This window comes from Haliotis rufescens, unplaced genomic scaffold (assembly GCF_023055435.1).
Source record: "Haliotis rufescens isolate VD_foot unplaced genomic scaffold, xgHalRufe1.0.p SCAF_6, whole genome shotgun sequence".
NCBI lineage: Eukaryota > Metazoa > Mollusca > Gastropoda > Lepetellida > Haliotidae > Haliotis > Haliotis rufescens.
The window spans coordinates 54,751,569-54,768,502 of NW_025964334.1; the positions used below are offsets into that span (position 1 = coordinate 54,751,569).

At 40.6% G+C, this 16,934-nt stretch overlaps 1 protein-coding gene across 1 annotated transcript in view; it reads right to left on the reverse strand.

Moving 5' to 3' along the window:
- Window positions 1–11,383: 11,383 nt before the first annotated feature.
- LOC124138190 (lipase maturation factor 2-like) overlaps window positions 11,384–16,934 on the reverse strand; it is a 36,857-nt gene continuing 31,306 nt past the window's right edge. The window contains exons 13-16 of the mRNA XM_046504729.2: window positions 16,721–16,845; window positions 15,636–15,855; window positions 14,631–14,742; window positions 11,384–12,454 (exon numbers count right to left, since the gene is read on the reverse strand). Of these exons, the coding sequence (XP_046360685.2) occupies window positions 12,305–12,454; window positions 14,631–14,742; window positions 15,636–15,855; window positions 16,721–16,845 (607 nt within the window). The 3' untranslated portion in view covers window positions 11,384–12,304. The remainder of the gene's footprint in view (window positions 12,455–14,630; window positions 14,743–15,635; window positions 15,856–16,720; window positions 16,846–16,934) is intronic.

Here is a 16,934-nt window from a genome sequence, read left to right on the forward strand (position 1 = left end):
GGAGACTTCAGCAACAACTGTAGACAGTGGCGCTATTCCTGGAGACTTTAGCAACAACTGTAGACAGTGGCGCTATTCCTGGAGACTTCAGCAATAACTGTAGACAGTGGCACTGTTCCTGGAGACTTCAGCAATAACTGTAGACAGTGTCATTGTTCCTGGAGACTTCAGCTATAACTGTAGACAGTGGCGCTGTTCCTGGAGACTTCAGCAATAACTGTAGACAGTGGTGCTGTTCCTGTCGACTTCAGCAAGACCTGTAGACAGTGGCACTGTTCCTAGTAGTGGTGCAACGATATGACAATACAGTATGGTATCCCTAAACAAGGCCTAGATACAACGTATCGTAATACAGGGGTTGTAAACGGATACATCAACCCCTGTATCACGATACATGTGTTACATTACACTACAAGTTATCTCAGTGTTAAAATAATAACAGAAACTGTTCAACAGCCAGCTTACGCAGATTCTCTCGTATCTCCCGGTTGTCTATAAATAGCAGAACATTCACAGTGCCCTCTGACCTATATGTTTCTACAATATCCCATCTTCGATCTCTGAAATTTTGAAACAAATGATGCTGGCTTGTGATTCACTGCAAAAAGAAATAAGATCAAGCTATGAAATAAGAGTACTGTACCGAGATACAAATCATACCGCAACCTGCTGTATCGTTACACCTCAAGTTCCTACACACTCTAGCCAGAACTCGAGACCTTGGTGCTGTTCCTGTTCCTGTGTTGCAACTCTTTCACTGCATGAGATCGTCTCCATAGTCAGGGGGGCACGGGTGGCCCAGTCGTCTAAGGTGCCGGGATTCGCTGTGGAGAGTTGTGTCCCTTAGGCACGCCAGAAACCTATGATTGTGGGTTCGAATCCCGGTTCGCCCCGATTATGTTTCTAGGTTTGTCAGCACCATACCCATGCTCGTGGGTTTCACCGAAGTGGTAAACGTCTGAGACCTGCATCACCTCGGGCTTTTCTCCCATATTAAGCTGACACGCCGCGATATGACTGGAATACTGTTAAAAGCGGCGTTAAACCCAACTCACTCACTCACTCTCCATAGTTAAATTGCGACCTGCTGTATCGTTACACCTCTAGTTCCCAGACACTCTAGCCATAACTCGAGACCGTGGTGCTGTTCCTGTGTTGCAACTCTTTCACTACATGAGATCGTCTCCATCTCCATCTCCGTCATGTGGATAGTGTGTCTGCCTGGAGAGGGGGAGGTCTGGGGATCCTAAAAACCAAAACAGGCCGAGGTCTTGAGGTTTCTGAAGCCAAACAAGTCAGAACTTAACTTGGTGCTAACTTAATCAATTTTAATTCATTTTCAAAGATTGTTCCATGAAGTTACAATTACAAATCATTGTAGCTGTTCCTTCAAGGGTAAATGTTGCTGATGATCTTTTTGCAGAAATCCATCTTATTGTATTTTTTTATTTTGCAGTGTAATAATAATTCTGACCTAAATAATTTATTACTTTGACATGCAAGTACAATTTTCTACAAATATTACATTTTTATATTTTAACCATATTTTCATGGTATAGTTCGAAATAATAAATCTTGTTTTGAAGCAATGACAAAGAGCATAATATTAAAGGCAGGATGCAGCGTGATTTGATGAAATTATTTTTGTGATTATAGATTTCATATTGAATACATGCCATAAAATCAGTAGATGTGTTTGAGAAATTGTGTGACATTCCAATCTTGTAATTGTTTGAATTACGTGCCAAAAACCTAAGCAGACTTTTCCTTTTTCCCAAATCTATGTAACAAAAAATGCAATTGCAGCTCTTCATGCAATCAATTATTTGTACAAATGTTTTCCAGATTATTGCCAAGATGACTGATAGCAGACATTAATGTTTTCCAAAGACATCAAATATCCAGTGGTTTGTGCCATGTTTTAAACATGTGATCTGATACAAAAGTCTCCCCTCATCTGTTTAAATTGACAATTTTGGTCCAAATCAGTTTTAAAACAAGGTGGTTGAACTGGTGGTCAGACTCGCTGACTTGGTTGATGCATGTCATCGATTCCAATCGATGTCAATCACTGGATAATCTGGTCCAGAGTCAATTATTTACAATCTGCCGTCATATAGCTGGAATATTTCTGAGTGCAGCGTTAAACAACAAACAAACAAGATGGTCATAAGCTCATTTTAGCTTAATCTTGTAATCGGTGACATGCAAAATATTGTATGCCAGAATTCTCCAGTCAGTCAGCTACGAAGCTGTGTGGTTGAGCTTGTCATAATGAGGCACAACATTGGTGGATCATACTCTACGAATTCCAATATACTACTCAACATTTGCTAAGGATCACATCTGTGAGTGAGTGAGTGAGTTGTGTTTAACACCGCTTTTAACAGTATTCAAGTCATATCACGGCGTGCCAGCTTAATGTGGGAGGAAAGCCTGAAGTGATGCAGGTCTTAGACGTTTACCACTTCAGTGAAACCCACAAGCACGAGTATGGTGCTGACAAACCTAGAAACAGCATCACACCTTTGACTAAAGATGGTTGTTAGACAGAAGTTGAAAAACAAAGATGCTAGTGATGCCATCTGTCACTTCATGGTCTAATTTGATGGGTAAACAACATGAACTTCACCACTACAACTTGCAACAGTATCTTGGCAACGAAAAGTTTTGGTCCTTAGCAAATGTGTAGATGATTTCAAATTTTGCATTGAACTTTATTTCAGTAGCTTGATGTAAGTTTTTATTTTTTTGTAAATTTTAAGTAAATAGATTAAAGGCAAAAGAATATGTATCATTGCTTCTCCGGCCGTTTTGTGAAACCTTTATAAGTGTGGAAAACATTGGCTGTCAGTGAATGAGAATGTTTGTCAGATTTGAAACACATGCTCTCTTGTCTCAGGTCCATGCCTTAAGCCAAAGCATGTCTGATAGGAATGATTTTAATTAATGATTTTATGTATATTTTATTCCACAAACCAGAAAATAGAAATAAATTTTTATGTTTTCAATATATTTGTCAAGCTTTCTTTACATGGGAAGCCCAGATTATGTGTGTATCACTCACTCCAGACATGGCTATTGTAAGCCGTGGTTCACTCTCGGTAGTAATAGTTGTGTAGTGAGTGAATATTGCGATCTTTGATGTACGAACTCCATTAATGAAAATGATCACATGGACGAGACTGGGTTGCACTGATCATTTTCATCTTCAAACCCCGGGGATTCCCCAGCAACCTCTGTTTGTCATACAAGGCGACTGAATGGATCTGGTGGTCAGGTTCAGTGACTTAATCGATTGTATCATTTCCCCAATGCTTGGAACGGTGCTCATGTTGTCAATCACTGGACTCCATAATTTACAGAGTCTGTGTTTAACAACATACAAACATACGAACAAAACTATTTTTTTCTAAAGAACTTTATTGCCTTGTATAACAAAAATACTACAGCTGGAAAATATGGAAGTGGATTTTGGAGAAATATTTAGAAGCTCGGAGAAAACGCAGTAAATGCATGCAAAGCTGTAAACCATCAATTACATCAACATACAAAGTGATAAATTTGGCGCAATTATTCATTAGGCAAAAGTGTTAAAAATACTTCGTCTTTTTCAAAACCCTGGAAATAGTCTAGAGCTTATGTAGTGTTGTCAGTAACTTGGAGGAAAACAATTATAATAGTTCCATATTAAGTTTCTCCACAAGTACCATATTTCCTCAAATAAACACCCCGGCATTTATTCTTTGAGCATGCTTCCAAACCCAGTGGTAATTTGAGACCCGGTGCATAATATTTCAACAACAGTGTTGCACAATCACTAATAATATGACATAGAATAGAATTCGTTTCTGCGTCCAGGGCGAAGTAATTGAAAGCTAACTATACCCAGCACTTACTGTGTTTTATGCAGCTTCATGCTGTGTGCTTATTGGAGGAAATATCAAGTATAAAGGTCACATCACAAAGTGTTTGTTTCTTTGACGTCAACATATCACCAGTATCAGTAAACGTAGGTGGGATATAAGAAATAGATCTGTCACAAATATAAAATTAATCTTCAACTTGAGCCTGATATGTAAAACTGTGAAATACCTTCCCAAATCAGAACTGAAATGTTTATAACTAATAATTCTATAACTAACAAAAATAATAAACAACATTAAACAGTGCTTATAAGTGGTAAGCATGATATTCGTCCACCAGAGTATATTAGATGAAATTTTGAGAAAATATTTATTGCAATTATGCAGGGTGAATTAACATTCAACACTTTTGAACTGAGCATCTTCAGAACATGACTTTAGGTGATGACGTTTTCTTAAATTTGAAAAATTCTAAGTCAAACAGATTCATAAACTACATGTCTATAACAACTACTGCTAGTTATTCAACAAAAGCTAAAATAAAGTGACATGTAAAATATTATGCTGATTTGCATGTAAACACCTTATCCCCAGAATTCTAACCTCTATTGTGGGGAATAATTCAGTTATACACTAGGAAGCTACTAGATAATTATTTTGATAACTAGATGCACAAATAAAACTAGGAATGTGCTGTGAAAACATCTAACTTTTCAATTTAAGCTAAAAATATTCAAAATGCAACTTAGTGTTAGTTGAACAATGCCATCTGGTTTGTAGAATGTATTTGTACAGAATACAACTAAAAAATATTAGAATTTGACAAATTCTGGACACAAAATGTCAGTAATTGCAATCAATGCTAACGGCCTCAATCAATAGAATTACGTATCAAGATCTTGAGAATTTAAATTTAAATCCAATCCACCTGCGGAATGATCAAATGTAGAGACCTACAAAATTGAAGTCAAACTTGACAGATAAACATAAATCCCCCAACAGAACAGTGAATACAGAACAAGAGTATATTTATAGAAAATAATGGTCCCAATAAACAAAAGGTTGCTGATTGCTCATTTCAACAATAGTGTATAGAAATGACTAAGACTGAGAATTATCTGCCCTTCAACAAGTGTATATTGAACTTGAAACACCATTCCTTCAAAACATAGCACCATTAAAATATTTCACCTTCACAAATGAAAAACATTGTAAAGAAATATACAAGCATAGACTGACGCAAGTCTACATATTTAACATATTAACAGCTGCATGCAGCTTCATCAGGCAAGCATAGACTGGCGCAAGTCTATTTTAGAATATCAACAGCTGCACGCAGCTTCATCAGACAAGCATAGGCTGGCGCAAGTCTATTTTAGAATATCAACAGCTGCACGCAGCTCCATCAGACAAGCATAGACTGGCGCAAGTCTACATATTATGTAACAGGTTCATCAGAGTCTAAGGTTTCACACAATATTGATTTTCTTTCACCATATTTTGGAAGAAAGCCCAAGTGATGTAGGTCATACTACTTTCCTCGTGACCACAGCAGGTGCTGACAGATCATGGCTTATAATCCGGACGAATCTGGGATTCGAACCAGGAGATCCTGGCAGTAAGGGAAGCAACTCTGCACAGCAAATTGTGGTGTCTTAGATTATTATAGGTCTTTCATAACTTCAGTTAGCCAACATTGATCTCACTGTCACTTGTAAAAGTTAATTGTAATTTTCTTTTCTGAAATAAACAAATTTGAATATATTTCCCTTGTCATAGTAACAATGTCGGAAGCAAAGGCACTAGCAGACCATGTGACATCCCGGCTCCTAGTAAGACAAATACAGAAGTCAAACATAGTGAGTATTAATAGCAAAGTTAATATATGGACAATACATTAGTAGTGATAAATAACTAGGTGTGCATCATGCGAGAGGAAAACCTGTAGTGATGGAGATCTTGGTATTTACCACTGTGGTGAAACCCAAGAGCATGGGAAACAAATTGGTCGACTGGGATTTGAACCCATGAACATAGTTTTGTGGCATTGTCAGAGCAAAGTGAGGCGCCTTAGACGACATGGCATCCCCTGCCCACAACTAAATAGGATTATCAGGGAAAACAGGAAAGATCTATAAGCTGGGATGTCTGATCTTTACCTATTGTATATATGCTGCAGGAGCCATAATATTTCCGCGTTCCATGATGGGATTCGAACCGCGAATGAGGTCCGACACCCTGGCCATATGACAAAACAGGTTAACCCCGCCAAGCTGACAATGTAAAGATGTCATCTGTGGGGTATACAACAAGAACCCAACATTACACTAGTACCTGATCAACCCCAGGCCTTCGACACAATCTCATTCAAATCAGACCTTAGTTCTCGCTACCCCTAAACAAAGATCTGAAGACATCCCATTTGGGGTCACGTCAGAACGACCTTTCATCCGACCAATCAGTGCGTCGCTTACCAGATTATGAAAGTGACAGTCGGAATGTTATTTCTTATAATGCAATCTCGAAAACTTTTACAGGGGGTATTCCGAATGATAGTTACGGGTTTAACAACTGAATCCTTACAATCTAGACCATCTATTAGCCATTCCAGAATGTTTTTTTGTTCAGGTTTCAAATGTGTAATCGAGAATTTGTCAAAATATGTTTCGAAGTGTAGTCGCCAATTTGAAATTAGTGCCGTAAAGCACGAGAAAGCTGCCTTCTGATTGGTCATTCCATTGGTCGGTCAAAGTTCGCGCAAGGTCGGTCTGACGTGAGCCATAATTGGATGTCCTCAGATCTTTGTTTAGCGGTAGCGAGAACTAAGATCTGATTTTAATGAGATTGGCCTTCGACATGACAAGTGAACACTTTAACCACTGGCCTACCCGACAGTCCCCCTAAGACTGACGTGTTTATGATAATGAGTACAACAACATTTAATTTTCCGTCTTCACTTTCAGCTGTATTCACAAAGTTTGATATTTCCAACAACATTCTGACTTTGGTTGTGACAGAAAATAGACTTGAGTGAGTGAGTGAGTATGATCATACGTCGCTTTTAGCAACATTCCAGCAATATCACACCGAAAAATGGGCTTCGTACCCATGTGGGGAATCGAACCCGGGTCTTCGGCGTGACGAGCCAAAGCTTTAACCACTAGGCTACCCCACCGCCCCGAAAATAGAAATGACATCATTTGCTTTCACTATCTGTGCCCCAAACATCCGAGTCTACTCGCCCGATGTAGTCTCTTGACAACATTTTCATGGATTTTAGTACAATGTAGACTTGCTTCGCTGAGGGTACTAGACACAATAATATGTTACTAGACTCGGGCTTCGGACTAGTGGCTAACATACAATCTGCTTTCACGATTATTTGCAACACATTTTAAAAAAGACGAGAAGTTCATTTATGTTCCATCAGAAACGACAATATTTTCAGAACTGATTAACAGAATCAGTTGAATTCAATAACACAATCTAGTTGATGGAGAGACTAGCTTGAGATATGAGACCGAACAGAATCACTAAAAAACAACAAAACAACAAAACAACAAACTGAAGTAAACACACAACCATAGACAGGGAGTCGGAGATATGTTGGAAAGGTTGCGCTAACAAAAGGGATCATGGCTACCAAATAAGGCAGTAGGGATTTCAGATGGGATTAACCAAGTTAATTGTGAAACACACCTAAACAACATTGTTCAAAACCCGTCAGAAAATGCTGCCAGTCTTAAAAGTTCACACACTACCATGACCATTTAAAAAAATATGCAAAACTTATGAAATAAAAGATCCTCTTCATCCTCGGTGATGCAGGGTATTATATCTCCACTCTTTGGGGATAAACACCCTGGACTCCTTCGCCACCATAGCTTCGTTAAGCAAGTAATGTCACTGTCTCCATGTTTATCACTAACAGAATTTCTCTCCCTCAAGAGTGAGTGAGTGAGTATTGTTTTACGCCGCCTTAAGGATTATTCCAGCAACATCACAGCAGGGGTCACGATAAAATGGGCTTCACACATTGTTCCCATGTGGGGAATCGAACCCGGGTCTTCGGCATAACAAGCGAATGCTTTAACCACTAGGCTACCTCAGCGCCCGCCCCTCTCGGTCATGAGAAAACTTTTACTAGATGGATGGTTTTAGCATCATAGCATTTGTATGGCGCTTAATAAGGAAGCTATCATAGTGAAGGTTCCTGGGTCTTATCAGAAACATGAAGACAAAAACTACCCTTGATAAGTGAGGATGATTCAAAGACAAACTTTCAACGAATCTTTAAACAATATACCAATCTATAAAACAGTCTCTTAGTTTAATTGAGAAACTGTATAGTGCTGGTATTTATCTAAAATCAGTTGTACATACAAGGTAATTGATTTGTAAATTTGGAAGTTTTTACGTCCTTATTTTTTAAATGAAACAAATTAAATCAATATTGATTAAACTATCATGGCAATAAATTATTCAGTGAAGAAACAGATATCAACATCTATGACATAGATACGAAATAGTTATAACATTTCTCATGCACGTTATTCTTCTATCAGGCCAAACCAATTTATCTATTTGTTTTACAGGAGCAACATGGCCGACAAATGTGACACAGAGTAAAATTTAACTAATTCTCTCCTTGTTTTATGCATACGTCTAAGAATCTCATCATAATGTCTTTTTATATCAAATATACAAACACAAGTTTGTAAAAGTTTCAAACCTTGAGGTTTGTCAAGGATAAGATTTTATTTATCATCCAAATCATACTTCCAACAGTAAACAGTAACAACCAGTGTCTTGAGTGTAAATGGTACTACCCGTGAAGATCCAGGGTAGAATAGGTCTTCAGCAACCCATGCTTGCCGTAAAAGGCGTCTATTCTTGTCGTAAAAGGCGACTAATGGGATCGGGTGGTCAGACTCGCTGACTTGGTTTATGCATGTCAATGCATCCCAATTGTGTGGATCGATGCTCATGATATCAATCACTGGATTGTCTGGTTCCAACTCGATTATTTACTGACCACCTTCATATAGCTGGAATATTGCTGAGTGTGGCGTTAAACAACAAAAAAAGAAGAAGAAAAAAAGTAAATGGTACAGGTAACCAGCTTCAGAGGCAGAAAGCTTAGTGATGTCATTTTGATTGTGATGTCATGGTAACCATGGTAACTGATGATTGCGATGTCAAGGTAACCCAAGTGATATTTCCGGTGGAAGTCAGTTTTGGATGATAAATGCATAATTCTTGTTTGAACTTTTTTTTCGAGGGTTTTTTAAAGAAATGACCATAAAACAACCATGACTTGTGTTTTGTTATTCTGTCTCCTGCATCTTGCCTCTTGACAAAAAATGGGTAAAACAAGGAAACAAACAGGTCTGGCCTTATTACAAAACATATTTCACCATTCACCAAAACCAAGGCCACTTCAGTTTTGACACGTCTATTAAACCGCTCCCTCAGCTGTTAACACACAACACATCTAAATGACCTGTACATCTTCGTAATGTTACCTCACTGTATTAGTAAAGTGCATCTTAGGCTAAAACATATGCATAAATGTCTCTCAGGCAATTCAAAACTATGTCAGAATTCACCCAAGAAAGTGCAATGTTTTAATAAAGATGAATATTGTGCCTGTGAAAAAAAAAGATTTTCAGCCTTTTGTTTTCTGTAAAGCTGACATGTTTGACATGTGTCAAATTTACACAGTTACAAAATGTAGGCATAAAAATTAGCATGTGCTAAGGCTACAAAAAAAAATAGTCTTGATTCTCAGGCAATGTCCACATCATGAAGTATGCCGCACGTTTCGTTTTTATTTCCATTTTTTTAAATCCTCATACAATGCACTGCTTCACTGTGCATCTTGTGTTATGGTTATGGCTGCTATTGGAGTTTGTATTCTTGTTTGTATAGGGAGGCCCTCTCCCAGATTGAGGAAAAACAACTGTTTTTTGGGTACATCCTTGTCTGAACAAGCAAAAAAAACCACCGACCACCGCCCGCCCTATATTTTCAAAAGTCATGAGAACCAATTTTTTCATTTTTTAAAGCCTAATATATCCTTGCATACTCTATTTTTTAAATATTTAGGACGATATTTCTGATATTTCGAGGGAGTGTATCCAAACACAAATTCGGGGTCATCCAAGTAGGTGATGTCTTCAACAATAGAATTCCACTTTATTCCAATAGAAAACAGAAGTCCTCACCAAAAGGCGTGATCTCCATTGCCTCATGTGAAACTTCCACTGCATGACAGTGCCTTCACCTGTTTTCGAATACCTGACTGGTTCCTTTTGTTTTGTTTGTTTGTTGTTTAACGTTACACTCAGCAATATTCCAGCTATATGACCGTGGTCTGTTAATAATCCAGTCTGGACCAGAAAATCCAGTGATTGACATCATGAGCATTGATCTACCCAATTGGGATATGATGACATCCAAGACAGACTGTTTTGACAGGTGTACTGTAATTTACATGAGCTAAAAGCTGACATGTTTGACATGTACACGGACATGCGGGCAGTTTTCATGACGTCACACCCCTCATTATAATACAAGACCTGTGAAGATCCGGGGTAGAATAGGCCTTCAGCAAACCATGCTTGCCGTATTAAGGCGACTATACTTGTCGTAAGAGGAGACTAACGGGATCCGGTGGTCAGGCTCACTGACTTGGTTGATGCATGTCATCGTGTCCCAATTGCGTAGATCATCCTCATGATCTCATTTACTCATGATGTCAATCACTGGATGGTCTGGTCCAGACTTATTTATTTACAGACGGACGTCGTATAGCTGGAATATTGCTGAGTGTGGTGTTAATCAACAAACAAATGTCATAAATCACTATCAACATAACTGTTCGAAAACAGGCGTCGTTTGAAAACAGGGTACTTGATATTTCATAAAACAATAGTATCAACGATGCAAGTTCTATCTCACAGCGGCAGGAGTCAGTGCCAGGCATATCCAGGAATAACATAAGGAAGAGAATGGAACCTTGTGCCACACCCACACAGTATCATGGTACAACATGACCTCCAGTAATGCTGTCAAGCATGGACCAGATGGCGTGGACATTGATCCAAACTTTAGAGATCAAACATGTCAGGCAAGAGATAGTGCTTCATAATGAAGCGTAACCCCACTTCCTTTTTTTAGTAAGATCCCACTCACCATTTCTAGGTCAATTTGAATAGATCACTGATTAATTTCACAATAGATCACTGATTAATTTCACAATCTGATTACGGGGTACCATCGACTATTGGATCTACCTTGAAACAAAACAGTAATGCTGAACATACCTCTCAAATGACTATGGTAATATGAAAGAATCGAGTGGTCCTTAACTTCTTTAGAGTAGTATAATAACACTCAAGAAAACACTACAAATGACCATCCTGTGTCCGAAATAACTGCCTGCCCGTGGCTAGTAACTTTTCTGTTGGGCTGCATGAAATTTTCTGACTGTCTGGCAGATAATTTTAAGACTATTTATGTTTTCAGTTTTATTATAACTTCGTGTAGATTCTCAAGTAATTGTTTATTATTTCAACTGAATCAAGACGTGATTTGTCTCTTATTTTTCCCCGATTTTTCCATTCTTAAGCTGTCTGAATCCGGGTAGGTAACTTTGAAGATGGGCTGGCAACACTTATGGGTCACCTGTCCGACTGTCTTTGGTTTTAAGATTATTTCAAACACTGTGACCATCCGCTATGAGATAGAACCTGGGAACTAAAGTATTATCCTACACAGTATCTGATGTTAGAGGTTGATGTTGGAGCTTATGAAGTCTTGAATCTTGAATGAGGACTGCACTATCAGAGGCTGGTTAGCCAAACACCAGGCTGCCTTACATCGGTATTCACCACGAACACCAGAATCTCTACTTCGGGTCATACTGGCTCCGTACTAGAGCTGGGACGATACACCATCTGTGCGATCCAAAATGTATCACGATACCTTATTCACGATCCAATATGTATCATGATACTTGCATGTGCTCTTTCTGTGGTGCGTAAACCATCTTTTTCATAGACAAGATATTCAAATACCTAGCACACTGATGATTTACAGTTGACAAAGTCAAGTATGGCGCAATGGATGAAAATATTTGTTTTCACTATTAACTTGCACTACTGATTAGTGTTTAGTGGAACAGTTATTAAATCAAACATTTAAGGTCATAATCTATATTTTTTTACTTAGTGTGTGACTGTGATCGATACTTGTATCGAGAAGTAAATAATCACGATCCACCGATGTATCGGTGCATCGTCCCACCACTACTCAGTAACAGGCACTGACACAATGAATCCAACTCCGAGTGACAGTGACGTGAGAAATACACTGTATCCTTTGTCAGGGCTGTGATAACTTGGTTATCAGCCCTAACTGAGTATCATGTATCATTAGAACAGGTAGCAGTTGAGCATGTTTACAACAAGACCCGATCCAAACACAGACACGACAAATGTAAACCCCTCCGGCTGGCCGATCATATTCCGTATCCACGTGATTGCCTCCCTCACATAGCCCTTCTTCATCACCTTGGGTACTGGCTGCAAAAGAAATAAATGCTTGTTTATGTGAAAGTATTGATAAGGAATTTGATTTTGAATTTCACCTAACCCCTCACCCTCCATCGATCCATCCATCCACAACCCTTCACCCTCCATCGATCCTTCCATCCTTCACCCTCCATCGATCCATCCATCCACAACCCTTCACCCTCCATCGATCCTTCCATCCTTCACCCTCCATCGATCCATCCATCCACAACCCTTCACCCTCCATCCATCCATCCACAACCCTTCACCCTCCATCGATCCTTCCATCCACAACCCTTCACCCTCCATCCATCCATCAATCCACAACCCTTCTACCTCCATCGATCCATCCATCCACAACCCTTCACCCTCCATCGATCCATCCATCCACAACCCTTCACCCTCCATCCATCCATCCACAACCCTTCACCCTCCATCGATCCTTCCATCCACAACCCTTCACCCTCCATCCATCCATCAATCCACAACCCTTCACCCTCCATCGATCCATCCCCAACCCTTCACCGATCCATCCATCCACAACCCTTCACCCTCCATCCATCCATCCACAACCCTTCACCCTCCATAGATCCATCCATCCACAACCCTTCACCCTCCATCAATCCATCCATCCACAACCCTTCACCCTCCATCCATCCACAACCCTTCACCCTCCATCGATCCATTCATCCATCCATCCACAACCCTTCACCCTCCATCGATCCATCCATCCACAACCCTTCACCCTCCATCAATCCACAACCCTTCACCCTCCATCGATCCATTCATCCATCCATCCACAACCCTTCACCCTCCATCGATCCATCCATCCACAACCCTTCACCCTCCATCAATCCACAACCCTTCACCCTCCATCGATCCATTCATCCATCCATCCACAACCCTTCACCCTCCATCGATCCATCCATCCACAACCCTTCACCCTCCATCAATCCATCCATCCACAACCCTTCACCCTCCATCCATCCACAACCCTTCACCCTCCATCCATCCATCCACAACCCTTCACCCTCCATAGATCCATCCATCCACAACCCTTCACCCTCCATCCATCCACAACCCTTCACCCTCCATCGATCCATTCATCCATCCATCCACAACCCTTCACCCTCCATCGATCCATCCATCCACAACCCTTCACCCTCCATCAATCCACAACCCTTCACCCTCCATCGATCCATTCATCCATCCATCCACAACCCTTCACCCTCCATCGATCCATCCATCCACAACCCTTCACCCTCCATCGATCCATCCATCCACAACCCTTCTACCTCCATCAATCCATCCATCCACAACCCTTCACCCTCCATCAATCCATCCATCCACAACCCTTCACCCTCCATCGATCCATCCATCCATCCACAACCCTTCACCCTCCATCAATCCATCCATCCACAACCCTTCTACCTCCATCAATCCATCCATCCACAACCCTTCACCCTCCATCGATCCACAACCCTTCTACCTCCATCAATCCATCCATCCACAACCCTTCACCCTCCATCGATCCATCCATCCACAACCCTTCACCCTCCATCGATCCATCCATCCACAACCCTTCACCCTCCATCAATCCATCCATCCACAACCCTTCTACCTCCATCAATCCATCCATCCACAACCCTTCACCCTCCATCGATCCATCCATCCACAACCCTTCTACCTCCATCAATCCATCCATCCACAACCCTTCTACCTCCATCAATCCATCCATCCACAACCCTTCACCCTCCATCTATCCATCCATCCACAACCCTTCTACCTCCATCAATCCATCCATCCACAACCCTTCTACCTCCATCAATCCATCCATCCACAACCCTTCACCCTCCATCGATCCATCCATCCACAACCCTTCTACCTCCATCAATCCATCCATCCACAACCCTTCTACCTCCATCAATCCATCCATCCACAACCCTTCTACCTCCATCAATCCATCCATCCACAACCCTTCACCCTCCATCGATCCATCCATCCACAACCCTTCTCCCTCCATCAATCCATCCATCCACAACCCTTCTACCTCCATCAATCCATCCATCCACAACAGTTCACCCTCCATCAATCCATCCATCCACAACCCTTCACCCTCCAGAGATCCATCCATCCACAACCCTTCACCCTCATCCTACCACCCACCCCACCCCTCCCTCCATCTCACCTCGGAGAGTCCTCTCTGTTTGATGTATTTCATCAGCTGTTGGTCCTCTACATGCATCACTGGGAGGTATTCAGCCTTCTTTTTCCTCAGCCACCAGTTCTTGGTGGAAAATCTGTACAAAAGTTTAATGGAATCAATAGTTGGTTAGAACATACAGAACAGAACTGTCTACAACAGCTGAAGTTATTAAAATGTGTGTAGTCTTATGATAGGGTTTTCCTATCAACTACCAATTAATAATAGTTTCCTATCATCTTCCTGGGATGTATAGTATAAATAATAGAGTTTTCCTGTCAACTACCTGCCAAGTGTGGTATTAATGATACAGTTTTCCCATCAACTACCTGGGATGTGTATTGTAAATAATACAGTTTTCCTATCAACTATCTGGGATGTGTTGTATTAATAACACAGTTTCCCTGTCAAACTACGTGCCATGTGTTATATTAATAATACTGTTTTCCTATCAACGACCTGGGATTTGTAGTATTAATAATATAGTTTCCCTGTCAACTACTAGTTATGTGTAGAATTGATAATACTGTTTTCCTATCAACTACCTGGGATGTGTATTATTGATAATACAGTTTTCCTATCAACTAACTGCCATGTGTAGTATAAATAGTACTGTTTTCCTATCAACTATCTGGGATGTGTAGTATTAATAATACAGTTTTCCTGTCAACTACCTGTCATGTGCGGTATTAATAATACTGTTTCCCTATCAACTACCTGTCATGTTCGGTATTAATAATACTGTTTCCCTATCAACTACCGGGGATGTGCGGTATTAATAATACTGTTTTCCTATCAACTACCTGCCATGTGTAGTATTAGTAGAAGTACCTGTCATGTGTGGTATTAATAATACTGTGTTTTTCTATCAACTACCTGGGATGTGTGGTATTAATAATACTGTTTTCCTATCAACTACCTGGGATGTGCGGTATTAATAATACTGTTTTCCTATCAACTACCTGCCATGTGTATTATTAGTAGAAGTACCTGTCATTTTTCTTGCTGCTGGAGGTGTAGTAGTAGTGATACAGTGTTGCACGGATGTACTTTGGAGGTTTGCCAGGGAAGGGGTTCCTTTTCAACAGCTGAAGGACTTCTTTCTGGTTGTTAAGCAGGCGGTAGACGAGGTTGACGAACCACGGGTTGTGTTGGTAGTTGCCGAGGGCGGCGAACCACATCTGCCAGTCAAGTCGGGGCTGATGGGGTGCTGGAGATACATCATTCACTCAGTTAGGAATATCCATAAAAGATGGGTGGGATTTCTTTCCAATAATATCATAAAAATGTTTCAGATAACTTGTGCCCCGTGGCAGTAGTGTGAATATGTTTAGTAAGAGTTCAAAGTAGCAAATACTCCAGGAATACCACGATTTTGTATATCTGTTAGACCCTTGAAAACCCGTGAAGACCTGGCCTACAGCAACCCATGCTTTTCGTAAGAGCTAGTGACTAATGGGATCGGCTGGTCAGACTTGGTGACTTGGTTGATGCATGTCATCGCATCCCGATCGCGTGGATCGATGCTTATGGATCGAGTCTGGTCCAGACTCGATTATTTACATTCTGCCATCATAAAGCTGGAATACTGAGTGTAGAGTAACAGACCAAACATTTATATATATCTAGGATATGTATACATACACCATTCATGTTTATTTCAAAATGATGATGTTGTTGGTTTGTTGTTTTATGCCAACTCAGCAATATTCCAGTTATATGACTGCAGTCTGTAAATAAATGAGTCTGGACCAGACAATCCAGTCATTGATATCATGAGCATCAATCCATGCAATTGGGATATGATGACATGCTTCAACCAAGACAGCTAGCCTGACCACCCGATCCCGTTAGTCGCCTCATACGACAAGCATGGGTTGCGGAAGAGTTTTTCTACCCCGAATCTCCACGGGTCTTCAAAATGTTGAATATGCATACCAAATATTTGCATCCCTCTTACCGACTCCCGAACATCCCCTGAAAAGACCCCCACGTATGAGAAGGGGCTGGCAGCCCCACTGGCCTGACTACACAAATGGAAGTGGGGACCCCTCGTCACATCAGTCACTACTTACCTACAATCGGGGGTCGGAGAGAGATATCGCCTGGTTTATAGAGGAACTCGTACTCTTTCCAAACACCGTCTTTCTTGTTACTTCCTTCAATGATCACCTCGGGGCGACCTTCCACTCCCGTCATCCTGCAGAACATTCACATTATACAAACATGGAACATAACTGATTACTTCATGAATTATTCCATCACTATGAGACGATGTGCATGTGTGTG